A 27,587-nucleotide genomic window follows, 5' to 3' on the forward strand; every position below is an offset into this window, starting at 1 on the left:
ATTATAGATGTTTCCCATTACGCTATTTTTGTCACTTTGCTTAGACAAAGTTCAAATCAAATGACGGGGGACTTTCCTTCTTTGTCAATTCACTGATACTTCACTTGACTGGTTTTAAAAAGTTTTGTCTTCTCACATTTCTTTGAGCTAACAGTGGGTGGCATACAGAGCTTGCATACAACACACTTTTACAAAGGTTACAAACTAAACGGTCATTGATAGAACACAATTTCTATTAAATTATTTACCTGGTCCTTTATGCTATTCTGGGTGCAAATAATATAAAAAATGAATAAATTTTGCTATATCCTCAGTGACAAAAATGTATCCCAGAAATGTCCTTGCAAAGAGTTTCCCTTAAGTATACAATGTGGCAAAACTTCAGAGATCAGAAAAGTCTTAAAAAAATTAAAATTAGTGCATATACAAGTGGAAAAAATAAAAGCAGGAACATCATGCACCTGATGTGTTCCTTAATCTAAAATAAATTCTTCACAGATAAAGCCTCCAATGGCAGCCTTAGCTCTAGGATAAGTGAAACATTCTTCCCTTCAAGTAACAGTGTACCTGACTGAAGTGCAAGCAGCTTTGCTCATCTCCTGTTTGTTTCCCAAATGTGAAATGAGATGACAACAACAATTCAGCTGTAGTGCAATTTGCTATTGGTTAAGTTCCTCAGCAATGTCCTGCATGCTTTCAGCAAATACTACAACTGACCATTTGCGGCTGCAATCAGTTCTTGAAAAGTATTTTCAAAGCAGCGTTTTAAATCGCTGTAAGTTACCACAAGTACACTCTTCTCATCTCTGGAAATGAGGCTTATTTTTTCTGGCACACCAGCATCTAACTGTAACAAGAATGCAAAAGATAAAATAAAAGAAGTGTGAAAGAAATGGCAAAACATTTCCCCAATAACAAAAGCAATCAATTTTTTGGCAAGTACATTGTTGTGGTGCAGTTCAAATCTGCTAACACCACAGAAAGAAAGGATCCAACTTGCACCGCAACAATGTACTTGCCAAAAAATCGAGACATTTTGGTCTTAACCTGATGGACATTCCAGACCTTTGGACTAGGTTACCATTGTTTTATTCCCTTTACATAAAGCTAATAATCCTGCAATGCTACCTTCCTCTGTCTAGAAAGCCTAGCAAAATTTCCATATAGCTCCTGATGAACAAAACCACTTTTGACATTACATTTTACACATAAGATCCACAAGCCTCCACGTAAGTAAATTACTTGCCCACTGTAAAATGAAATAATGGATGGACCAGCCCAAGGTACTCTGAAAACTGGTAGAAATCCAAACCTCGCATTTTTGGCAGTACTGGAAACGAACTAGTTCATAAGCTGTATGGTACATTTCACCCCTTACTCAAAATAAAAACCCCCAAAACAAACAAAAAAAATCCACCCACAACAACAAAAAAACCCCAAAACATCACCATAACAACACACCCCAGAAGATTACCTATTTATTATCCATAAACAAATAGATAACTTGGGGTTAAGGTCTGGTCCACATTTTTTTCTGTTTTGTTCTGACTTCTCAAATTCAATGTTAAACACCTGTATGTTACACTATGCACTCCAAATACTAATTTGGAACAGAGGAATATCCTACTATATGTGCTGAAGTCCCTTCCAACACTACATCTTATGTTCTCCTGTTTCCAAGAAATGTTCATCAATGGAGAATTGTCAGACTCCCTTATAATGACTCCGTTTTAGTCAATATATTGATATATCCAAATACGTGACACTACAAACTTTCTTGTTCTAATACAGAAGGTGGGGAAGAAAAAAGTGGGATATGACATCATTGAGACAAACTTTGGAAATACAACCCCAGTAGGATTCAATGTATTATAATGTTGTACGGAGTAGCAAAAGAAATTAAATTTGTCACTAAGAGGTTCCATTAGTTGCTGTCTGGAGCAACACAGCAAGTTAAAAATTTCTTGTATTTGTCTTTTAAAATCAACTTCTCAACATAACCTTAAAAACTGGAACCTGCTATATTTAAAGTTCCTTTGTGAATCACTTCAGAAAGACAACAGCAAGCCAATTAGCTTTTAATTCTTGTAAAGTAGAATAAACCCACCAGTCTCTTCCAACATCCATAACAAAATATTATCATGATCAGGGTGTTTGTGAAATTTTGTCTACTATTTCCATTAGCATCATACAAGAAATCAGTGAATTAATTAATGTAGGATATGGAAGACCTGTATTAAGAAAACCACACAGCTACCTAGAAACGTCAATATTTATGGCTTTCTCTCCTCCTGTGAAGGTGTAAATCAATATCTCAGCTGAAAAGATCCCCAAAACGTCACGCTGGAAAAAAGATATTTTTTTTAAATAGAGTAATTTTCATTCAAAATTAATGATTTTGAAGGGTAGCAGGAGAGCCCAAATAACCACTTCTACTAGTGCACACAGCGGTTTCAGAAGTATTTTTTAGAGTGTATTTCCAAAGTAAGCTACATAAACTTCACATTTTTTTTGTGTGTGCTGAGCCCACAACCACAGAAGAGAAGAGCCTCTGTTTAAAAACGTAAGCCATGAACATTTATAGAACAAGGCATTCTTTGACACCATCTCTTACCTGACCTACGAATTCAGGACTGTCCCCTCTTGCTACAGTACTGTACGGGTCACTGCTTTCAAATCATGATGGCATTTCACTGCCTATTTGAATATCAACATGCTTTCTTTTTGATTTAGCCTCAATCCCTTTAATGTCCTTTTTAAAGTGATTACAGACACCAACCAGAAAGATAAAAAGGAGGTTAAAGAAATGCACAGTAGTGGTCTAACAGGAGGTCAAAAGCCCAAACTATTTAGAAGTAGATATAACTGTAGTTAAGTCAGTTGTTACATGTCAAAAGATCTGAATATATTCATTTTCTTCTGGAAGAGAAAGTTGGCTATCCTAATCCTAGAAAGAAAATACTAGCCACTGAAACTGCATACTGTCAGTGTCTGCATCACCGTTCTCTACAGAGTGAGTGGAACAGTGAGTGGAATGACCAAGCAGCTTAAAAAAAAGGCAAGAAATAGCATCTTAGTCTCCTATGAATTAAGTTTAGCAAAACAACATAAAGTAAGTTGAAAGCAGATCTGTTAAAAAAAAAAAAAACACCAAGTACTTTTTTTATTTATGGAGCAAGACAAGTTGTACAACTACTGAAGATCTTGTGGTCTCTCACACATCTCCCACTATTAATCAGGGGAGCACTCAGCTAAAATTTTGCTAATGGTGCAGCTCTTGCAAAACTGCAAGTAGCTTTGTTAAATTAGCCTTGGAAAATAAAGGGCTAGAGAGGCTAGGGAAGTTATCGGAAGTGGACTCAACATTAAGTCACAGAAATTTGCTAGCACTGTTCTAGAAGGTAAGGATTTTGCACAAATTTCTATTGCAGTTTCCCTCCTGTCTCCTACTCCGTTCAGCAGTTTAGGAATGGATCCTCTTGCCTTATGACCATCCTCTGTGATAACCTCCCCCAGTTAACGGAGTTTTATGGATCCTTTATGCTGTGTTGAAAGACCAGAGTAGCATAAAGGGACCAGCATTGCTTATCCACAGTATCCAATGCATTCTAGCATGAAAAGTTATTGTATCTCATGCTACATTACTGAATTCTAAGTTTTAATACTAATACACTAAGTTTATTTAAAATATCCATAAGTGTTTGAGTATTAGCTAAGTGAATACATTGTTTTCATCCAAAACAGAGGGAAAATAACCAGTTAAATCAACAGAATTAACCTGCCAATGCTAGCTTTCTTTAAAATATTCTACTTCAAAGCAAGTTAACCCAAACAAATTTTTAGAAGCTAACCCAAGTACAGTGTACCTTGTTAAGACATGAGATAATGTGACTGAGGTCAATCCAAGGAGTACCCGCTTCTGTCACCTGATGGAAAAGGTGATCTCGAAAGAGCTTTAGTAAATACCTGTCTCCAGTTTCTGACCACGTTGGGTCCTTCTGAAACCTGGTATAAGACAAAGGTTCATATTAAAGCTCAGAAAGTTAATAAAAATCAAAACTCACAGATATACATGACTTTTCAATGTAAACTGAGCAATATTACTGCTCTGCTAAGCTACCTGTTACAATTTGCAATTAAACAGCAGTCTCCCATCTGCCACAAACAGAAGATAAGATATCCAGAGTTTCTCAGCTGCTGAAGTACCTGAGGCTGATGCCTAACAGAGGCTCACAGAAAAGTAACGGAAGCAAGTTACCTTCAACAAGTTTAACATGTAAATGGTAGAAACCAGCATTGCCAACGCAGCTACAAGTCTATTCAATAGGATGGAAAACAGATCATGAACACTTCATTTCTATGTAGTAGTTCATTAAAAAAATATCTAGGTTAAAACCAATATTTACATTGTTTGCTACAGTTAAAGCAAACTATGGATGTCCTCAAAAACTACTGTCACTCACAAGAGACTGCTAAGAGAAACTCTACCAAAAAAAACTGAGGCAACTTTGGCACATCTATTTGCAGTCTTCTCCTTTATTTAAAATTTTGGTCAAAGTTGCTTATCTTAATTTCTGAAGGCTTCTTAAATACCCATTTCTTCAAGAGCAAACATAGGGAAATTGTTTAGCTTAAATTTATGAAAGAAGAAACTTTGCATTGCAAACTGGGCTTTACATCCTCTACACCATGAAAACAAGAATTTCTTACTCTGGCCTCTCATTGATTGTTCCCAATTTTGCTAGAAGCCTAAACAACCTTCCATTTTGCACCTCCTAGAAAACAAGGAAGAGGTTATTAAACTTCTGAAATACAAAATTAAGATACCTATTTGCAAAAGATCTACAGTAGTAAGCACTATTAATTACAATGATTTATTTATTGTAAGAAGATAGTAATTTTTTCAGAAAAATATCAAATGCATTATATAGTGTATCAGTAGCACAATGCTCATTTTAGCACTTCATACTCCAATTATAATGTGGAAATTTAACAGCTAACACCACCTTTCTGCCCCAGCAGGAACTGGATCAGGCAATCTATTTTTTTGTGGAAACATAAGTCTAGTCTCTTGCCAGCCTATACCTACAGGTATGATAAAATAAGTTAAACTAGAAGAATATGGTAATATATTTACACACAGCTATCAACACCTGTAGAAATATATAGTATAATATCTTATTTCAGCTGAAGATGAGAAGGAACAAAATCAATCAGATTTTTCAGAAATGCTTTGTAAGCCATTATTAGTAAACATTTAGCAACAATAACAGACCAACATTCAAATTACAATTGATTCCAAACGTAATTTTGAAACAAGCTTTTAAAAAAAAAAACCTAGAATTTAATTCTTAGCATAAATTCTGAGTCCATCAATGACAAAGCAATAAGAATAAGCTCACACAAAAGACAGAAAATTAGAATTACACACGCTTAGAATACATGCAATTAAAATTGATTTCATACTTTTTTCTCATCACTTAGGACACAGTAAAAAGAGTTACATCCTAGCTTACATTAGACTGTGGATTAATCTTTTGTTTAAGTAAAAGCTGCACAAAGTTGGCAGGGAAAAGGTTCTCTCCTGATATTACTCATTCTCCAACATTACTCGTGCTAAGCTGCATCTCATTCCATGAACAATCATATTGATTTCAAATGAATTCAGTCTGGAGTAGATTAGTGTGCACAGTAAAGTAGGTCAAGGTGATGATAGCTTGACCTCAGACAACCTATGGGTTGTAAGACTTCTATTACCAGTCTAAAAAACACACAGCAGAACAGCTTGTACCACAACTCATAGAATCATACAATAGTTTGAGTTGGAAGGGATCTTCAAAGCTCATCGAGTCCAACATCCCTGCCATGAGCAGGGACATCTTCAACTAGATTAGGTTCTCAGAGCCCCGTTCAGCCTGGCCTTGAATGTCTCCAGGAATGGGGCATCTACCACCTCTCTGGGCAACCTGTGCCAGTGTGTCACCATCCTCATTGTAGAAAAATTCTTCCTCATGCCTAGCCCAAATCTCCCCTCCTTTAGTTTAAAACCATTACCCCTTGTCCTATCACAACAGGCCCTGCTAAAATGTCTGTCCCCATCTCTCTTAGAGGCCCATTTGAAGTACCAAAAGGCCACACTAAAGTATTCTCTTCTCCAGGCTGAACAACCCCAACTCTCTCAGCCTGTCCTCATAGGAGAGCTGTTCCAGTCCTCTGATCATTTCTGTGGCTTCTCTGGCCCCTCTCCAACAGATCCATGTCTTTCCTATACTGAGGCTCCAGAGCTCGACACAAGACTCCAGGTGGGGTCTCACCAGAGGTGCAAAATTACCTCCCTCAACTTGCTGGCCACACTCCTTTTGATGCAGCCCAGAGTATGACTGGCTTTCTGGGCTGTAAGTGCACATAAACTAATTCTAGCTACACTTACAGACTGTCAGGGAAGACTTACCTCGTCCAGTTAGCAGAGGTGAATACAACCTGCAAATAATATTTTGGAATGCAGCCAAATACACAAATGCCAAATCCACATCTGTATGAATGCCACTGCCTTGCAGATTCCCAGTCAATGGTGACAGAGCTGAGCAACAACAGTGGCACTAACTCTCCAGGTATTCTCTCTACAGGCTTGTCAGCCTGTAAGGCAGGGAGCTCTTCCATAGAGGGGATCAGAGGACCTGAAAAACTCAGGCTTTGCATGCTTGAATGGTGTGACATGCAGATGATGAGCATATTAAGGTGAGGAAGTAAAGGGACAGAATAAAGAGGTCACCGTTGTGTGAAACATAAGGGTTATGAAAGTAACAACATATTCATGGCTTCAATAAAAAGTTATTAACTACATACAAACCACTTCCAGCTTCCAAATCTTTAAGGTGCAGCTGTGTGCTTGAATATGAGGAAAAAAATATAATACATGCTAGTCTTGTACTAAGCACCCCCTAAGCATCTGCTTTGAGGCAATAATGAAGAGAAGGTACCAGGCGAGACTTAAGGGATAGCTCTGATGTTACAGAGAATATAGCAGTACAAACAAGTTAGTATGACAGATAATTAGCAGCTGCTATTTATCACTGCCAGGCAAACAGCTATTGTCAAACTGGGGGCTATGCAACAACTTGGATTTGTAGTGGCTCTGCTCATCTGCCAGTGATAAGCAACTGCTGTAAACACCTGACTGAAAGTGTGGAGTGCTTAATGTTGATTACAAGAAAATCTCCATCTTTGTTATAGGAAAAGATCTACCCGCTGAAATTTGTGCAGTCACACTGAGTCACTTTAACATGAAATGATCTTAAACGTCTTCAGAGCACGAGTAGTGACTGAATGTGACAGAAATAGTAAGCACCCATTATCTACACCTTTGCATCCAAAGTAGAAATGGACTTGCTCTTCCACAGCTCTTTACTTCTGATAGATTTCAAGATCTTTCATTAAGGAGGGAAAACAGTTATCATACAGGCCAATAGTGGAGAAGTTAAGAGAATCAGTTCACAAGAATCCAAACCAGCAGTCTACTGCCTTTTAAAATAAAAATTGTCAATGAGGGCATGTAAACGAAAGGAGTCCAGGACTTGATTAATTCCTTAAAAACATAATATCCTATCTTACACATATAGGCAGCAACATGGAAGCTTTCTGTAATGTATCTCTGTCTTGTTAGAAAATCATGTGGTCAGTGGCTTCTGAACAGCAGACACTTTTCCTGTTGAACAAATACACGTTAACGTGGGACAAAATATGTATTTCCATTGTAGCTAGCACTTGATACCTTGACTGAACTTGACACTCTAACCAGACAGACCCCCACAGCAGGAGGGGCACACTTCAGGGAAACTGAGGATGGCAGCCTTGACCTCCATGACCTAGCATTCATTTGGAAAGGAAAACATAAGTGAAGGGATACCAGAACCCAAATGTTTTCAGAAATTTAAAGGTAACATTTTTTGCTGTATAACCTCTAATACAAACTAGATGATACAGCATGCAGTGACATTGTTATTGACTCAGAATACCACTTTTTAACCATTCTATAAAGAACATATTTTTCAACACTGCTGGTTGGACATGAATATGGTACTTCAGTCAAAGCCCAGCTGAAGACATACTAAAGCTTGTGGTTATTGGAGCTTTTGGACTTATAACACCTTGAAGCTCAGAGTTCTCAAGTCTGCAGGCAGATTACTTAGGCTGATAAACAAAACAGAAAAAAGAAAAACAAAGCAAAACAAAAAACAGTAGAAAACAGTCCCTCTTAAGGTACCACTGTAGGAACACTGACTATAGGACTCCCGGTAGGAATTACTGAATTATTTACCTTTGCAAGGTCTTCCTCTATAACATCATTTCGCATCTGAGCAGCATCCAACTGAGTGTAGAATCGTGCACCAATCATAGGCATGATATCATTTACGCTGCGAAGCCTGTTTTGGTCAGTCAGCAAATACCTGCCAAGATATTCCCACCGTCCAAAAGATTACTTAAACATGCTGCAAATGTCAGTGCTCTTCCTATTATGATTTTATAACTGACCCTGATGTCTATTTAATACACAGAAGTGACAATTGCAGCATTTCTTAAAATATATATTAACAGAGAAAACATGTTAACTTATATATACCCAGTCAATTATTTATACAAGATGGGAGTGCACTTTCACGGAAACACATAGTTCACCCACTCAAACAGCAAGAACGTACTCAGAAAAGACAGAAGACTCCAAGATTCAGTTTGTCGCATAACTGTTTTTCAAATAAGGGAGCGGACAGAGATTTCTACTTTTTCCTCTTAGGCTAGTATAGTCACCATTTCTCCTCTTAAGAGCAATAATACACAGACAAGAAAAACTAGCACTCAACCCTTTGGTCAAAAAAGCAATGTGCCTATTTCCCAACACACTCTGAACTGTGAGATAAGACTACCACATCGCTACTTAGGTAATAGGGAAAAAAGCCCAGGATTGAAGACAAATTGAAATGCTTGTTTGTTTTGCTTAAACTGGAAATTAAATTCTTATCAGGAGCTTTAACTGCAGCTAGCAAAGAAAGCACATTGATTTGATTAGATATATCATAAAAATACATATTATACAAATTCATTCTAAATTATAATGTTTAACAATGCATTGAAAAGGCATGCAGACAACTCTATGTCAGTAGTTATATCTAATCTTATTTGCTTCTGAAAATATTACGACACTTTCATTTGTATGTTTAAAAATTAATAATTTCCTTTAATTTTTTTTTAAACAAACAAAAAAACCCCCAAACATGTAGTAGCAAACTTACAAAATCAGATTCTTCAGATCAGAGGAATAGTTGATTGTCACCAGTTCCATTGCTTTCTGCAAATTCTCTCTCTGAATTCCTGATAAAGAATTGCAAGCCAAAGCCAATACAACTTTCCCCAGGGAGATCAGATCTGCTTGCTAACAAGGAAAACACACAGATAAGATTTTTAGTATAGATAAATATTACCTAGGGTACTAGATGGCATTTAAAAAAAGATAGTTCTTCAATAATGTTAGAAGAGTTTAAGCAACTAAAATAAGTGCTCTTCAAATTATAGTTCAATACAACTGTCCAAGTTATAGTAGTTAAAACATACCAAGGAAAATCTGTCCCGATACCTAGTAATTTCTAGGTATTACATTTATATCTGAATGCTTAAAATTTACCTATTTTTAGCTGAAGTAGTAGCTTTAGAACCAGAGAGAACTCTTATGTAGTGAGCAGAAGGTCTGCAAAGAGACTCTCCTAACCACCCACACGCTTGCTCCTGAGGAGTTAAGGAGTTGGTGGCAAGTCCTCCTAATATGAGATGCAGAAATACATATCAAGGATGACTTACTACAACAGAAACATCATTTTCTGGACTCATATCTTTCCACACTGGTTACCCAGAGGGGTAACTACGTTCGCCTGCCTCTGGCTGCATGGCTGAGCAGAGCTTTCCCTGCAGCCACATCTCCCAGGCGCTGAGGGACAGAGTAATGAAAACATTTCCAAGTCTCTTAATGTCCCTGCTGTTTCCATATCAAGTATGATTAAGTAGCGTGACTTAAACATGGATACACAACATTGCAGAAGTTAAAAAGCACAGTACTCTTGCAGCTAATGAAGACAGAAACAGGACATAGAAAACGAGACAAATAAGGACAACAAAGTGCTGGAGAAGGAAATGGGACTGGCATTCCTATGGAACCAGGGATTCCTGAGTATCAGCATTCCTTCGTACTTTAGCAAAGTAAAATGAGCAAACTCACTCCATCCTGGTGGGAACGAATTTGCTTCCACCACCAAGTAGTCAATTTGAGCACCTGAGGACACTACTATAGTACTAAACAGAGGAAACTTGGTGATGTGGATTCTATACAGAGACATCTGTCACCTAGCATAATAGCATTTTTGTTGTTTTTTTCCCCTTCCAAAAGACTTAGAAATATGTATGTATTTGTACGAGCCATAAGATGATCTTTCTTGTTCCTGCAGTCCTCTACACTTAACACCTTTCAACTTTTAATAATTCATAAATATGTCTACTAAATAAATTTGCTATCGAACAACCCTGACCAATACACACAAAACTTAAAACTTCTGGCAAGACCCTGTGAAAAACTAGTCTTCCTTTACAAAGATGTTTTCATAATACAGACTGCATTCAATTTTAAAAATGCTTAAGAAAGAGTCTACATTAACATTAGCCAGGAAATTCTAATTCCAGGCTTCTGTGGGGTTTTTGAGCATCTGACTTGCAACATTAATTTTTGTTTGTTTTGCAAAGTACATCTAATAGAAAAACTGGCAGACATGATACAACACACCAATTCAGCCTCAAACACACACAATTCAAATTACATGCTTAACTTGTTTTAGTTGCAGAAGTGGCTTGGATTCATTCCACTAATTTTATTAACTTGACCTTCAAGCAATTCAGTTAGTCTGATAGAATAAAGATATCTGTACTCTGCAAGACAATTCAGATTTTGAGCAAGGTGAATTGCTCTCTGGAGGCACCTCACTACTGACTGGCAGCTGAAAATCTGCAATAAAATGTTATTACAATGGCCCATGGTTTATGTTTCGTAAGTGTACAAAGATAGGTAGATTTTTTTTCCTGAGTCAAATAAGACAGGGGAATAGACCAAGAAGACTTAAGGGAGTCAGATTCCTATTTTGGAAGGGATCAAACTACCATCCACTGACACACTACCCACACAGATAGGGAACACAACTTCCAAGAAGCTGGGGTGAACCATCTCTTCTATAAGGAAGAAATCCACATATGCCTATTAAACCCTAACCCTGCTTCTGAACATGTCAACAGATTCAGCTCTTCCTGCTTCCAGACAGAGAGAGGTTAAAGGAGGCACAGAACAATTACTAGACCTCCCTGGAGAAGGGACTCCGGAAATTAATGCTGTATTCCTATAGTAGGCTGCCTAGTACAAGGTACAGATCAACCCCAGCCACGATCATTTCCCTGCTTATACTCCATATGAGCTTTTCAGGTATTTATGGGTCACACCAGTTCCTTTTGCCACAGACCTGCCAAAAGACTTTTACTACAGTAACTATCAACAGTGACTTCTAAGTCATACTAAGTTGATTTTCATTGTCAAGGAAAAGCTTTACAGCTTTTAAGTACAGGCTGCCTTTTGTTCAAAAATGTACCTTACATACAACTAATAACCATTTAATTAGCAATTCAATTAATAACTGCAACCTGTAATAACATGTTGTCTTATCTCCTGAAAGCTTTGCTAGTAGAAATTTTATTTCTGTTAATGAACTAGACGATATTAAATAGCATTAGTCTAAAAAGCAGCCCCTAGAAGATAAATTCAGAAACAGTCCTCTTCATTAGTATCTCCCTGTTACCAAATGTATTTAAAATATGTCAGGGAGCAATTTGAAGTTTAATTGAATAGGTACCCTTTCCCTTCTGCATATATATATTTTTAATATTAAAAAGTATGTGCTACTATGCCAAATGCCCTGGAGATACCTCAGCATTTTACAGACTTGGGTTTATTTTTCAGATGTGTAAGCTAGTCAAATAAATCTTATTTTTTACAAGATCCATTTCCCATAAACTCTTTCTTTGAAAGTGACATTTCTGTTTATCCAGTTCCACTGCTTTGCTTGGATCAATATCATCTCATCCATTCTACAATTCTGTGGATTCACCTATCCTTTTAAGTTCTGGAATTGCACTTAGAAGTCCCTCCAAGTTCCTAGATTTTATTATTTATTTTTGTAAAGCAAACATTAATATTTCAGATGCCTCTTCAACTAGTTTCTTTAAATTGGGAGATGTATATGTGGAAGTTATTTTGGTCTGCTGAGTTACAAATATTTACTTTGAGCAAATGTAACCTTATAGCCCTTGTTAAATCAATAAAACCTGTTTTCTCATTTTTTTTAATGGAGAGGACTCACCTTCATTTTATTCCAAATACAGAAATATTTATTAAGCCTTTTTACTGCTTTCTACACCACCATTTACCATTTTCCCATCTGTATCTCATGCCTGACTGACACAACACTGAAGGACTCAGGTGTGAGAAATTATGTGCTGGAATTTATAAGATTTAACACTTTGGTTTTAATGTAAACAGCAATTCATATTTCATTTAATTCTTTTTAGCTTCCCTTATTGTGCCTTCATTTAACTCTGAAATGATCATATAAATTCATGTGTTTAACAAAGATTGTAAAGAACAATTGCATTCCTTTTGCACAGCCTTTTGCTGTTCAGTCCAACTCCTTCCTATCTATATTAACAATGGGAAATGGCCAGAAAGTGACAAATGCTAACAAAAATACCTTCCTCCATTGAAGACAGCAACAAGGAAATGCATATTAGCTGGGCAGCAGACCAAGAGATAACCTACATTTTTAACAGTCACAGGAGTCTCAGAGGAATTCAGGAACTGGGTCATGGATCAAGAGGAAAAAGGACAAGCAGCAGCTGTTATTTTGTAATTTTATCTGGCTAGGACAAACAAAGGTAGAGGATGATAAATGACTCCTGAATTTCAAGGAATGAACTCAGTCCAGGATCTTTGAATGAACAAAATGGACAGTGAAAGCCAAGCCCTTCTAGAGGAAGTGAAAAAAAAAGGCAATACAATATTTTCTAACTCCAGTTTAGATCTTCTAAACTAGATATTTAAGTGTATTTCTTTTCAGGATTAGCAGTTATTCCTGAACAATTTGGATATTAACAATGTATTAAAAAAGCAAAACCATCCCCTCTAAACAAATATAGGCATTAACAAGCAAGTTAGTTGCCAAGTGTTGGGCTGCCACAATGGTAAATGCTTTTGACAGACTCATGTACCTGCAAGTATTTTTAGACTTATACCTCCAAGTACATGAAATGTTTTGCTTTAAAATTACTTGAATGTCACAGTATCTCAAGAGGATCTCCATCCCAGATGCAATTAAAATAAATTTAAAGTAGTATTTAGATTTTAAAAAATCTCATTACAGTTTTAGACACTGAATCCCTTGCTTGCATGTATTCCTATCTTCTCTCAGCTGTCTTCCACAGAATTATTACCAAAAGCCCATTGATATGTAGCTTAGGGTGAGCACAGAATCCTTTGATGTACTACTCAAAGTACACTGAAAATGGCTTTACTGTATCATTCAAAAAAAAGTTGCTATGTTTTAGGACATGGTCTCCAATAAACTACTTTCTGCCTGGCCAAGGTTGAAACATTTCATTTATTACTGGAAGACTCTGAATAAGCAGATTTCTCACAGTGAATAAGCTCAATTAATGAAAATAAATTAAATCCAACTCCCTGCTGTAGTCTTTCACTCCCAGTATGGACAGGGTATGTGATGACTGCTGAAGCAATGCACTTTACCCTGAGTGGAAGACACCTCCTGTACTCAGTGATGTTCCAGGTCACTGTGGAATAGTTTGTTAAGTCTAAAGAGATTCTTCTTAATTCAGGAACTATGCAGAGTCTACACTTCAGAGAATGTCAGGAGAGCACAGAAAAACTAGGAGCCTAAAATAAAGGTACACTAGAACCTTTTAGGACTGAGGAAAAGGCCTTAGTGCAGTCACTTAGAAGATCTTACTCCTCTGTGAACAGGTATTCAATACTTATTTTTGTTAAAATAACAAAAGAGAAAGAGCAAGAACTGTTACTGGACCATGATTTTTTGATCTCTAACACTAGATTTTTCTTCTCCTTCCTTTGATAAATTTGTATTTCCAACCACTTCTGACTTAAGTTCATTGAATACTAATAATTCATCCTGTTTGTTGAGTTAGCTAAAATTTCAGAAGCAAAAGAAAGCAAAATGAGCATTCTCCTTTCTAAATTACAAGCAAATTTCAACAATGCATAGCAGAACCAAGATCAAATTAGGAATGAAAAAAGTACAGTTATTTAGAGACAGACATACCGGACTATAGTTTAATTAAAATACTTGTCTTCCAAAAGGAATCACACTGGTTTTCAGTATTCCCTATGTCAAGTCACCAACCTAACTATGGTCTGGCGCCTTACCTGAAATTGAGCCATTAATGCCAGTGGATTATTTTGACTGTTGTCAAATGTCAAAACATCAAAGATCCCAACACAATTAACTCGTAACCTTTAGGAATGAGAAAAGAAAGAAGTGTCATTAAATTTTGTTGGTTACTCGATTTTTCCTGTAGCATTCATAGAATACTTTGATATGGTAAACGTCATCAGTACTCAGTAAATTACTATGAAGCAGAAAAAACTAGTTTTACTATTTGATAAAATAGTAAAAAATCTTCAGTTTACAAATAAATCAACAAATTTCTAGATTGCCAGTAGTGGATCTGAACAGTACTTTGAGAATAACACATAAGTTTTCCCAAAATATGGTTATAGAAGTTTAAAAAAAATTACAAGTTTTAGCACATTGCCTCATGCCAGTTAAAAGTAACAGAACTTCCTAGTCAGACTTTGCTACTTCCCTAAGAGGTGCATGATCAGCAGCTACCCTGAACACAGATCACAACAACAGAGCGAGAACTAACACTTCCATCACCTTGTTTTGCCCGTTACTAGAATCTTTGTTGGATCCATGACTCGGCATGCCAGCCCTGCTGTGTGAATGGTCCGTAACGCAGAACTGAGCTGCACAATATATGCCCATATCAAGGACTCTGGAAGCAATCCAGCATGCTGCCGTGGTAGAGGTCCATCATGCTGACCTAGAAGCAAAACATTGCAAGCATCAATAGAAGGCTACTAATCAAAATTCAAATTAGAATATTTTGAATTATATAATTAACTTACACATACATTTCATTCAACTCTTAACAGTCCCCAAGAGACATACCTATCATACTTTAACAGTTGGTTAGTTTGGGGCTGAGGTTTTTCTTGTTTGGTTTAGGCTGGGGTTTTTTTGAAGGCTACCATGGTTTAAAATGTTGACAATTCATTAGGTGGTATTATTTTCCCTCTCATATTCAGGAAAACCATGCTGATTTTAAAGTTTAGGATGAATAATCATTATGAAAAGAGCACTAAGAAATCGCTGAAAGTAGGCGGTACATCTAAATATGCTGGTATTCTGAAACAATAAGCATGCACCACAACAACTGCAACAAATCTCATTTTACCCCGTTTATTGTAGGAAGGCTTAAAAATTACACATTATCATCTGATAAGACAAAGAAAAAAGTAATAAGCTAGTTCCAAATTACATGGGCAAATCAGACTGGAAGATTTGGTGGCTCAGCATCACTGGACACAACTTCATGTATGTTCTGCTGTGACCCAGCTCCCTGACAAGTCATCACTGCATGACCCCTATTCAATGGGCCATATGAAAGCAATGCACTCCTCCCCTTCTACATGAATTTATAGTCCTCGTGTCAAAAACAAAACTAATTCTTTGCAAACACACACCTAAATTCTATGTTAAACTGTTTCTGAGTAATACTGAGCCACAGATGGAAACAGATATAGATAACAAATGTTATTTTTAGTAAGATGCGTATAATACAAAGAAATTGTTACTGTTACCATGGCATGAAGCTGAGGTAAGAGAAGAAAATACATCCAAAGTATGACAGTGCATCTTAATTTTACAAAACAGGATAAGCATTTTTGAGGTTGCCTCACTACTAGTTTTGCGACCAATAAAATCATCAGTATTCAGTAAAATCATGTAAGCATCCAATTCAGTTGTAAACTGACTGCACTCCTCTCTTCCAAACATTTGTTTCTTGGGGGGTTTGAGTTTGTTTTGTTTGGTTGGTTTTTTTCTCTCCCTATGGGAGCATATAAACAGCTATGCACTTGCTCAAAATAAGTTTGTGTGTCCTCACATGTGTACACACACATGTGTATATAAGTTAAAACATGAAACATTATTGAAAAATTTTTACTTAGAAATTTTACTGATTTTGGCCTGATGGGTTGGGAGTGTTCCTAGCTTTCATTTCTGAGCTTTTCTTTGTTTTTAAACTTTAGATCATTTTTCAAGTTCAAGGTGCTTTGGTTTAGATTATAAAGATCAGGACTGACTTCTTTAAATAGCAATAAGCCTGGCATGTCTATTGAAGGCTGAATATAATGAGATATTCTTTGTTTTTTTCTGGCCTCTTGATGAATCATTATGCAAATCGCTTCCCACAAACCAGCATACCAGAAGCCTCATGTAGCAAACTTTTTTCCCCTCATAATTTTTGTCATTCTGAAGGAGAGAGAATCATGATACAAAAACAATTGAGGAGATACAGCCTCCTTTATTAGTTGAGGCTCTTTCTCTAGTTACTACTTGCTATGGAATATACTCTACATTTAGTAAACAACAACATGTGTGATATGTTTAACAGGAATATGTATGGACTCTGCAAGATGGAGTTATCTTTGTATGAAAAAAGTATGTCCAGAACAGAAACGTTGCTATAATATCCCAAAGGCAGAGAAAAGCGAAAACTCAGGTGTTATGTTTCTGCATGCAACTTAAAACCAACAGCACTTGGCCTTTGATTTCCAGATAAAAGCAAGGTAACCAAGAGAATATCCAGCATACGTTGAAAAGCTGAAAGATCAGAGTTCAATACAGCTTCTCCCCTCTATCAGAAAAATCTCCATCACGCAATAACATTATTTTACCACTAGAAAGACTTGCTTGAGGCTACAGGCAAATCTACACTGCTGCTGCCAGACTGGCTGGTTGCACCCCACATTCCCATACACTACAGGCACAAGCTGAAACACTGGAGAAATCAGTTTTGAAATGCTGTCTTACACACACACACATATATATGTTTAAAACAAGTAAGATTAAAAGCAGCCCAGTTTGCTGCAGTGCTGACTATAAAGTATGTGCTCTGTTGGCCTGTCAGGCCTGCCACAGATGGCATTCAGGCAAGGACATGAGACTCAAAAACTCATTCTTTAGGCAAAATACACAGTGGAAAGCTTTTGAAACAGTGCTGAACACAGTGGAAAACAACACAATATAAGAAAATGCTACAAAAATGATCAAAATTAAGAGCAGTATTTTAGAGGTTTCAGGGTTGATTTGAAAAAGGGCTTCCCACCACAGGCTGGATCCACAGCTGCAACATACAAAATTTCAGATTATGTTCTTCCCACCTACTGCAGGGCAGATTCACCTCTCCCACTACCTTCTTCTCTCTGAGGTGCAGAACGCAGATACTAATGGAGAAGATTAAAACTTAAAGAACTGCCATTCCAAAAACATGGGTTATCCATTACTCCTCTTTGCTGTATTAAGATAAACTCATTGTCAGCATTATTTATTTATTTGTTTTTTAAGTTCTGTGGTATGATGTTCTCAACTTAGCAAGAAATGTCCCCTTTGCACTAGTGTGCATGTGTATAATACTTTTTTGTTTGTTTAAAATGCATTCAAATTAAATTCAGTTCCTCAGAGCAAAGAACGCCAGGGATAGTCCCAGGGTGGGAAGGAAGAGCTGGGACCACCAGCAGTAGGACCTGTTTTACATCACCAGAAACACTGTCAGGAAGCATGCTAACAAACCACAATTCTCAGACAGTTTTAGGGGCAGGGAAAAAAAAATAAAGAAAAAAAAAGCCCAATGAAAGATTTAGCTGCTCACAAACTGAACCTCTCAGGCCTGTAAATCAGTCTTTTACCTTGAGAAGTGTGAATTGTTCAGTGTTTGCTCAGTGTTCCCAAGTTACAGTACTGCAAGTAAGATAAATGCCATAGCCTTCCTTTCTCTCTTTTCTCCAGGGAAACATGAGTTTCAGTTGTACATTTCCCAATTTTCAATATACAAAAAGGTTCTGAACTACTAGTGCATCACTACATTTTGTAAAAATGTAAATATATTGAAAGCCTGAATTGACTTTGAAGAAGTTGCAGCTTCCGGCAAAGGTATGTTAGGATAATTATTAGTCAAATATTTTGTCTTCAACAACATCACATTGACTTTCAATATTTGTAGATTCTTTCCCTTCATCACAGTCTAAGTACACAACTTATTTGTTTTTCAATTGAAGAAGTAGTTTATGAATGAACATTCAGCACCTGTGGATGCAAAAACTGTAAAGGTAGAAGCAAAGTCCATTTTCATGCATTACATACTACTACTACTGCATCCAAAAGAAAAAAGGGTCCAGGAAACTTGCTTCTCTTCTTCATTAGAAAGTATTTGTTTGCTGAAAAGCTGAATCTGTGGTGCTGAAAACTACTATTAACAGCATGTACACCAATGTTTAATACTCAGGGTGTTTTTAATAAACAGACCAAAGGACATCAAAGGCATGCTTATCTCTGCCAACCACAAAAATTCATCAGGACAAAGAAAAAGCCTTACTGGCAGAAGTGGGTAGCTATTGTTAACTTGCCAGGATTTTCTACCTGACAGTTTTAAAATATATAAATTCTGAACGTAGTTTACCCATTTAATTATTGGACTGCTAAGAACATTTCAGTATGTTTGGGTTAACTTGCTAATTTAAAGAGAACATCACTTCTGCAGAGATAAATGTACTAACATGTATTCGAATCTGAAGTGGAGAAATATCAGAAAGGTGGAAGAAAGCCGACAAGTTCTAGAACGATAGATTTAATGTTTAGACACTTTCGACAGAAATAAAAGTGTTTTGAAACAATATGAGGAATGATAATCAAACAAAAAGGAACTTTTCAAATCAGTGTACTCTGAGTAATAATTAACTGAAAAGTCAAGTTCCTGATTTAAAAACTTGTGAAAATTTAGGAAAATACAATATAACATTGGATTATCACACTGTACCACCTAAAGACGACACTTCATCGAATGAAGAACACAGGCAATAAATTCTATAGAATTCAGAAGTAACAAAAATATTAGTTTACAGTATAAAAAATAAGCTGCTATTTTTCCCACACCAAATCCCTTCCAAAGTAGTTCTGTATCAGAGTCTGTAAATGACATGAAAAAAAAAAAGAAAAAAGAAAAAGACTGACCATACTGACACCAGTGACATGCAAGACAGCTATGTAAACCATCAACCTCATCTTTTAACTGTCAAAGTCTCATGTTGCCAACTGGAGTGTTCAACATAAATAAGGTTGCATACCTGAAATCAAATTCTCTGAGTTCACTGATCAGGTTGACAGTGTTGTGCCTCCTAAAACCTTTAAAAGCAATTGCACTAATCTGGGCCTCATGCTGCAGAGTACCCAACTTCCATCCATTCCCCTGCTTCTCTTGGGAGTCTCCTCTAGGCAGGCAGACGGCCAAGAAACTCTGTGAGGGGACGGAGAAAGGATCCGTGAAGGCAGGCAATTCTGAGAAATCAAGTTATAGGTATGCAATCTTATTTTTCTCTCTTAAATTGCTCCTTCTACTGAGGACCATCCTAGAAAGCAGCAGTTACCAAAAAAGAAAGGCCAGAGCAAAGATGTGCAGAAAGATTTGGCAAAACTGGGGAATATCAAGTGACTTTTTTCTAATTTATCTAATAAAAAGACCGGAAAAGCAGGTAAAGAGAAGTGTTCCAGGCAGGAGAGAGTTATTTTCCTTACATATCCCTGTAAACTCTGCTGCAACAGCTCCTTTTAATTAAATAATACTTTGGTTTGGCATAACAGAAATTGACGTCTTATTTCCGGTTTCAAAGACTGCCCCTGCCTACACAACTAAGTTGTAGTAGGTGAAATAAATCCTCCAGATAGCCCACTAGCTTGTTTCAAAGACACACTAAAATCAGAACAGCACCTTACAATAGATACTCGAGTGTATGAACATAAATAACTAGAATACTCTTCTAGCCTCCAATGATTTGCAGGTCAGAGAACTCCTGAGCTAGACATAGTGTCTTTGCAGTTAACAGTCCTCAAGTATTTTCTCCCCCACGAGTAAGCTCACTTTCCCCCTGAACCCAGGCAAATGTTCACAATAATCTGTGACAAAGTTCCAAGGCTTAATTATCTTTATGCAGGTTTTGAATTAGCTACCTGGCTAGTTTCATTTGTCAGTCCCTACTTCTAGGCTGGAAGAAATAGCAAACTACTGTTGCTTATTAATTTTTTGCTTTAGCCTTGATGATTTTTCAGATATCTACTATATTCCAGTAATTTTTAACCCCACCATATTCCATGTGTAACTTTAAGAGCATGAAAAGTACTATTCCACTTCAATGTTCTTCCTACAGAAACTGTTCTGTGACTTTGATTATCTCTGTCACCTCTTTGACGACTTTGCTGGTCTTCTACACTCTTCAAATTATGTAAGGACCGCAACTACACATCTGAGTGTATGATGCACCCATATCTTGAACATAATGTCTTCTGTTCCATTGTTTACTCTCTTCTTAATAATCTGCACCAATCCATTTCCTATTCCTGCTATTCAGCAAGAGGATGATATTTTCCTTAATTTACTTCACTATAGCCCCAGATCTATTATTATTGAGCGGTAACAGCCATGACAAAGGCAATCATTTTATGTTTATAGTTTTGTTTTCCCCTCAATCACATCGGTTTACATTACATCACCCGCTAGATTATTGCCAAGAGTCTTGTAAGATCCTTCTGCAATCCATCACAATTGGCCTTTGTTTTTAACAAATCAAATAATTTGGTATTATCAGCAACCTTTGACAGACCATTCTTTATCTTCAGTGCAAATAAGTGAGTGTGTTAAGAAATACAACTCCCAGCACATATTCTTGTGAGACTCCATCAGTTATCTCCCTCCACTGTAAAAATCAACTCTTCACTCTTACCCTGTCTCTTATCTTCTGACCAGTTAATAACCTGGACAACGATTTTTTCTTCTGTCTCATGGTCACTTAGTTTCTTTTAGAGACGCTGATGAACTTAATTGAAAAACCAAGATCTTATCTACTGGATCTTCCTTCAAAGGACTTTAATAGATTAATGAGACATGACTGCCCTTTATAGGAGCAAAATTTTAATTCATTTCCAGTGTGACAAAAGAATATCCCCCCAAGAATTTTATAGTAACCTCTATTTTACCTAGAACAGACTTCATTCTCCTGTAATACTCTACAGAGGTATAAAAACATTACAAGGACTGACTTACATGGAAATTGAAACCATGGGTGGGAGACACTGGCAAATCAAGTTCTGCATGTAACAATCATTAACCTGGTAGTAGGTGTTCCAGACATGTCCTACCAAATCAGTTTCACATCAGGCTCAATGAATTTGTAATTGCATTCTTTGACTTGCCATGGGATATGAGAAGTCAAATTAGGTTTCTCTGTCTGAGATACCACCAAAACCAATGGTGGAAATCAAGTTCCAAGCTCACTTATACCGGTCAGCTCAGAGCAAAGCCAGTGGGAATTATTCAGTATATAAGGGATCTACAAACCCTTGGAATGTATTCACTCATCACCAATCCATTATACTCTGATCTATCAGACAGCCAAGTAAAGTTTTCCACATCAACTTTTGAAACAGATCGCATTCACAGCAAAAGGCTCCGTTTCAAAAGGCACAAGAAAGAAGAAACATTAGTTTCTAATTCTCTTCATACACGTGTAGCCTAAAGACACTTAGGGAACACCTATTAAATAAACAAGGCCAGGTCACAGTCTTTGGGTTGTCACTGCTGCTGGATCTAATTTCTGGGTTGGTCCTGCATCGAGCAGGAAACTGAGCCAAGAGCTCCAAGGGTACCTTCCTACCCAAAGTCCTGTGATTCCATTCAGCAATGAGCACATCTGTTTCTCAGCTCTACTCATAGCTTTGGCCTATTGTGTTCCACACTACACCTGGATGCAGTTTGTGGGACTGCGTGGGTCACAAAGTGGTCCTAATAGACACTATGATTGGCAGCACAGTGGTTTGGTGTGGAAGAGGCTTTAGCCTTTAGTCTGCTGGGCAACTTGCTGAGCCACAGACAGGTTGTATTTACAAATGTATAATGGATGTATCTTTAGTGACTCCTTTGATGTCATAGTATAAACCTGAAAAAAATCAGATCCATGATGTGAAGTTTGTGTCTGAAAATAATATGTTACAAGGATTTTTCAATCCATTTCTTGTTTTAACTAGTACTTCACATTTCAAAACATTAAATAAAACTCTGTCTAATTGGTCATCATAATGCTTTATATGGAAAAAACATTTGTAAATTGACATAGCACGTGTCTTCTATGACTTTTGAACACATCTCCAGTGTCAAGTATCACCCAGTGACAGACCTGTAACCTCAGAGTTCTTGGCTTTCAGTCCTGTTCAAACTTATTTCCCTGTCAAAGAACTGTAATACCCCTTACAAAACATGAATTTTGCAAAGTAGTTATAAGTCAAATATGACCAGAAAAGTAAATTGCTTATTGTTAGACTTTGACCTTAACTTTTAACTCCAGTTACACTTTTCTTCCAAAAAAAACTACATGCAGAAATTTTACAAGTAGAAAGTGAAGAAAATTCTCCAGCCCAAATCCTCACGCAATATGACAGAACTGATTAGCTAAAAAATTAAGTTAAACAACTATTTCTGACCAGCTACTTACTGCTTAAGTATTGGAAATAGCTTACAGAAGTATTGTATTTGTTTTCCTTACCCCATTTTCGTTTTGTGAAATAGGCATCAGCACTAGGGTCATTGAAGTGTCTGCTCATCATAGTCTCTCCTCCAGCATGAAAGTCATATGCAAACACAAGAGCTTAAAAACAGAAACATGTGACAATTACTAACTCAAGCATATTTAGAAAAAAGTCAAAACATCAGATGGAAAAAAAGAAAGCAAGCAAAAAAACCCAACTTACAATGTTCTCCAAATGCTTTAGTGGTAAATACTTCACGCAAGGTTACTATATTTGAGTGCTGAATTTTTTTCCACATGTCAACCAATACCATGCACTTTGTGTTAACAAGACGAAAACCTAGGGGGAAAAAAAAACACAAACAAAAACAATGGTTTAAAATGTAAGGTTTTCAGGGAAAGTTTTTTTATTTTAACATTTCTTCTAAAACTACTGAAATGCAACCAGATGTTAAAATATGACTAGCATACATAGGAATGCTAATCCTAATGAGACAACTCAATTTTTCTCACCATGTATCCTCCGAAGGCAATATGGCAGGTCATCTTTACTATTTACAGCTTTATAGCACGATGTAATGTACCCAAAGTTGCTTGTTTTCTGTATCCGATTGGGTGGTGGCAGTGGTTCTAAGGGAAAGAGACTGTGGTAGCTGTCCACTTCCGCAGGAACTGCTAAAATTGGTTTATACACAGAAACATTAGGTGTCAGTTGACTTTGAGAAAGTTACTACAGTAGCAGAGTAGATTAAAATGACTACCATTAATACAGAAGTTCTTTGCACCACCTTTTAGGTGCATGTAAGGTTAAAACATGCTATTTTTGCTTTAATACCAACATATAGTTTCCTTGCAAGAGATTCCACAGTGCTAAAATAATTGTCTTCAGAAAAACAGCTACATCTAGTTAAAACAAAAACACAGAATAGAGGAACAGTTCCATCTGTCATTTTCTCATTTGCCTTAAAAAGTCACCTTTCTGAATTACCTTTCTTTGTTGTTTTTTTTCCTGCACAGATTCATAAAGAAGGACTGAGTTCCATAAAGACCGTAAGAACCCTGTTTTCATCACAAAGAGGCAAATTTGAATCTTATGTGTTGTAACACAGTGGTTTTGAAAACAGATAGAGTGGTGCTGAAGGCTTACATATCAGATCAAAAGATTACACTTGCAAGAAGAGATACACTTGTACAGCATTTGGATTAGTAAACTAAACCACATTTTTTACTGTATAATTATAACATTAAACACACATTTGAGAAGTAAGGATACTGCAACCAAAAAAAGCAATGTTTAAACCAATCTGCATACAAACTGCAAATTCTCCAAAACCCAAATTACAATGAATAGAACATGCTTCTCCTACCTGACAACTAGTACAACGCTTTCTCTGATATACCAGCCAATTCACTTTAGAACAAACTAGTTTGTTTATATACAGCCTTCAAGAACATATGCATCCTTTAAAGGAATACCTAATATGTACAAAGTAATACAATACTGTTTTCCACAATTCTTTGTTGCCTCAATGATGTTTCCTTTCTCAGCAATTTTAAGTATTCCTAACCATTCGGGAGTTTCAAAACAGAAAAAAAACATTAAAAAAAAACCACAGAAGAAACAAATTTCATGTTCCTGAAATACTTCGATTGTTGTTATCCACAGCTTAGACTGATGATTCATGAAAATTTAAAAACATGAAAAATTCCACAAAAAATTACAAACAGGTGGTTTTTTTTGCAAGATGATGTTAATATTCTTCAATATGTATGGTTGCAGAACAATATGATCACAGTTTCATTTATAAGAAACACGCACTTACCAGGAATATCAGCCTGATCAATCTGGGCCATGGTTATTAAGTGTCTGTTGATCAGTTCCTACAGAACAAATGAAGTCCAGTTTTTGATCATTATAATACAGCTTATGACCTTCAATAAGTAACAGTACACTGTCTTTGAAGTACCGGCTACTTGTAGTAAAACAGTGAGTTGATGCAAATGTCTAGGACAGGGGTGGGGAGAAGACAACTATCTTGAAAATGTTAATAACAAAGCATATAAATGCCTGAAGAAAGGAGTTGCAGAGGACACATTAGCTAGAGCTAACCTTGACAGAGTCACCTACTACAGCAAAGCTGAAACAAGTCACAGCCAGCCCTCAGAGAAGGGCTCATGAACTAACACTTGCATATACTTTCATTTCAGTGAGAGACTTTAAAACTGGATAAGACTATAGCTCAAAGGAACGCTACATAGACGAACTCATGCACACCAAAACAATACACAAAATAAGAACGTATAGCTGAATAGTAAATAATGGAACACAGATTAGATTTCTGTCATATATGTTGTAATCCACCTCCACCCCCTGTTGTACTCCACACATTACAGGACTATATTTTTTTTTAAATTCTCCACAGGGAAAACTGACTACACAGATTTTGGCTTGCTATTTCTCTTCTACTACAAGTGATTTTCTAGGGCTTTTTTTTGCCAAGATATTAAATTTTCTTTTAAATTCCCTATCATCTTACCTGTCTGAGCTCATCTGCCATGAAGAAGGAAGGTGCATTTGCTTTTGGCTGCATGTAAGCAACATGAGGTGCAGCTGGATGGTAAATGTGGTAGTTTGGAAATACCTGAAAGTAAAACATTTTAAGAAGCAGTTTAAAAAACTTAAGGAGAGGGAAAATTAATATTTTTATCACCCTTTTAGGTTGAACTACTGAACTACAAAGTCTTCATGCATAGTACATGTTACAAATATACTGTCAAATACATTACAATTTCCTTATGTGATATTCACTACCAATGATTTCAAGAGTGTATGTATGTACATAGTTATTTTAACATTTCTGTAATTGCCTTTTCCCCTCCACTGTAAATAAAAGTTATTTAACCTATCAAAACAAAAATCCCAATTTTTCATGTTTTCTCATTATGTATGTATGCAATGAGATACACAAAAAAAGCTTTTTTTTCTATTGTTGTAGGAAAAAAAAGCCAAAACTCTACACAGAGCTAAATGAAAAATATATTTTAAAATTCTCTGGTCCTTAAATTTCAGTGATCTTGGAGAAAAAGTGAAACAATTAAAAAGCCAAATCTTCATACAGAATAAGAGTTTCAGGGCATTAAGAACAATCATATCAACCAATTCAGTATTTAGAAACTCCATACGGTTCTGTACTGAAATCAAACATACCATTCCTGTGACAGGTGCTGGAGTTGTATCAGTGTAGAAGTATGTGGTTCCACCCACTGTTTCCTTCTGGATCACCTGGCCAGTAGATGGAGGCTGAGAGACAGCATTAGCGACAGAAGCAGAGGCACTAGTAGGCACCATATAGTTTGCTGGGTTAGGAGTATGACTTCTTCTTCGAGGAGCAGGAGATGTATGAGGAGTTATTTTGGGGGAATGGAGAGGAGAAGATCCTGCTGACAGTGACATTCCTTAAAGAAACACAAGAAGATATTCTTGATCAGATTTGTCATGAAAAAAAATTGGCAATTTGAAAAAAAACAGACCACAAAACATAGCCTTCACTACCAAAAATATTCTATGCAGGTGAGATGCTTAAGGATTGCTACATCTGTGTGAAGAGCTAAAAGGTAAAATATTAAGAGCAAGACTGAACAGATAAATTTTCCCAAAAATCTATGCTTAATTCAGAGGAAAGGGCTTGGAAACTTATGATCTACACATGAAGAACTGGAATGAAAGACGCAGAAGTAGCAGAAACTGGGAGATGAATCGAATTAATGCTGTGTCTAGAAGAGAGTTGATTAAACTGCAAAAAGATAAAATATTAAGGCCTGCATGATAACTGAATGTTCCTGTAACAGTTACATGAGCGGTCAGTGGAGCTCGCCAAGCTGTAAATCACAACACCTAATTACATGTGTACCTTTTACTAGAACCAACTCCACAGCTATGAATATTAGAGTTGGATCTCCAGTAACTATAGTACACAAATAATCAAGATACAATATGCTACTTTTAATAATTTCAGAGGAGAAATTATGTTTTCCTATAATTATTTTATTCAAAAATCATCCTCCAAAGCATTTATTTCATATGCAACATAAGTAACTTCTAAGAATATGAAGGCTCTTAGACATTCATGCTGAGATTTAGAATTATTTTAGTGACCGGTGTTCACCCTCAACATTAGACAGGCAACTCAATTGAAACTTGAGAAGCTCAGCTTCTAAACAAAGTACATCAGTGTGGAAAAACAGGGACAAACTTTTTTGCACACACACTTTTTAGTTACCAAAAACTAGTTTAGTTACTTCAAGAGTCATTGTACTCAAAAATTTCAGATATGCTTATTTATAAAAGTAGATGTCAAAGAAAGCTCCCAGGGATAGGAAGAGGTAACTCTTCAGAAAACTCCTAGTATTACGCATAGAAGATCCTAGGTATCCAAGTACTCAGATTAATACAAAGAAGAGAATCCATGAAGCTTATTGATGCTGAGTTCAGCTTGGGATGTACTTTCTCTTTTTTAAGAGTCAGAATTATATTAGCCATGCTATATTTTTTTTGAATGGATGT

The 27,587-nt window shown here is 36.5% G+C and overlaps 1 protein-coding gene across 5 annotated transcripts in view; it reads right to left on the reverse strand.

Moving 5' to 3' along the window:
- Positions 1–273: 273 nt before the first annotated feature.
- Positions 274–27,587, reverse strand: part of PAN3 (poly(A) specific ribonuclease subunit PAN3) — a 79,329-nt gene continuing 52,015 nt past the window's right edge. For 4 of the 5 annotated variants that reach the window (XM_080341678.1, XM_080341675.1, XM_080341677.1 and 1 more), the window contains 13 exons: positions 26,232–26,479; positions 25,561–25,665; positions 24,847–24,904; positions 23,537–23,698; positions 23,247–23,363; positions 23,042–23,143; positions 15,048–15,213; positions 14,534–14,621; positions 9,288–9,427; positions 8,318–8,447; positions 4,711–4,775; positions 3,867–4,005; positions 274–847 (listed from right to left, as the gene is read on the reverse strand). In XM_080341678.1, the coding sequence (XP_080197804.1) occupies positions 707–847; positions 3,867–4,005; positions 4,711–4,775; positions 8,318–8,447; positions 9,288–9,427; positions 14,534–14,621; positions 15,048–15,213; positions 23,042–23,143; positions 23,247–23,363; positions 23,537–23,698; positions 24,847–24,904; positions 25,561–25,665; positions 26,232–26,479 (1,661 nt within the window). In that variant the 3' untranslated portion in view covers positions 274–706. The remainder of the gene's footprint in view (positions 848–3,866; positions 4,006–4,710; positions 4,776–8,317; positions 8,448–9,287; positions 9,428–14,533; positions 14,622–15,047; positions 15,214–23,041; positions 23,144–23,246; positions 23,364–23,536; positions 23,699–24,846; positions 24,905–25,560; positions 25,666–26,231; positions 26,480–27,587) is intronic. The other variant, XM_080341676.1, reaches the window with a different exon arrangement.

The sequence above is a fragment of the Nesoenas mayeri genome (assembly GCF_963082525.1).
Source record: "Nesoenas mayeri genome assembly, chromosome: 1".
NCBI lineage: Eukaryota > Metazoa > Chordata > Aves > Columbiformes > Columbidae > Nesoenas > Nesoenas mayeri.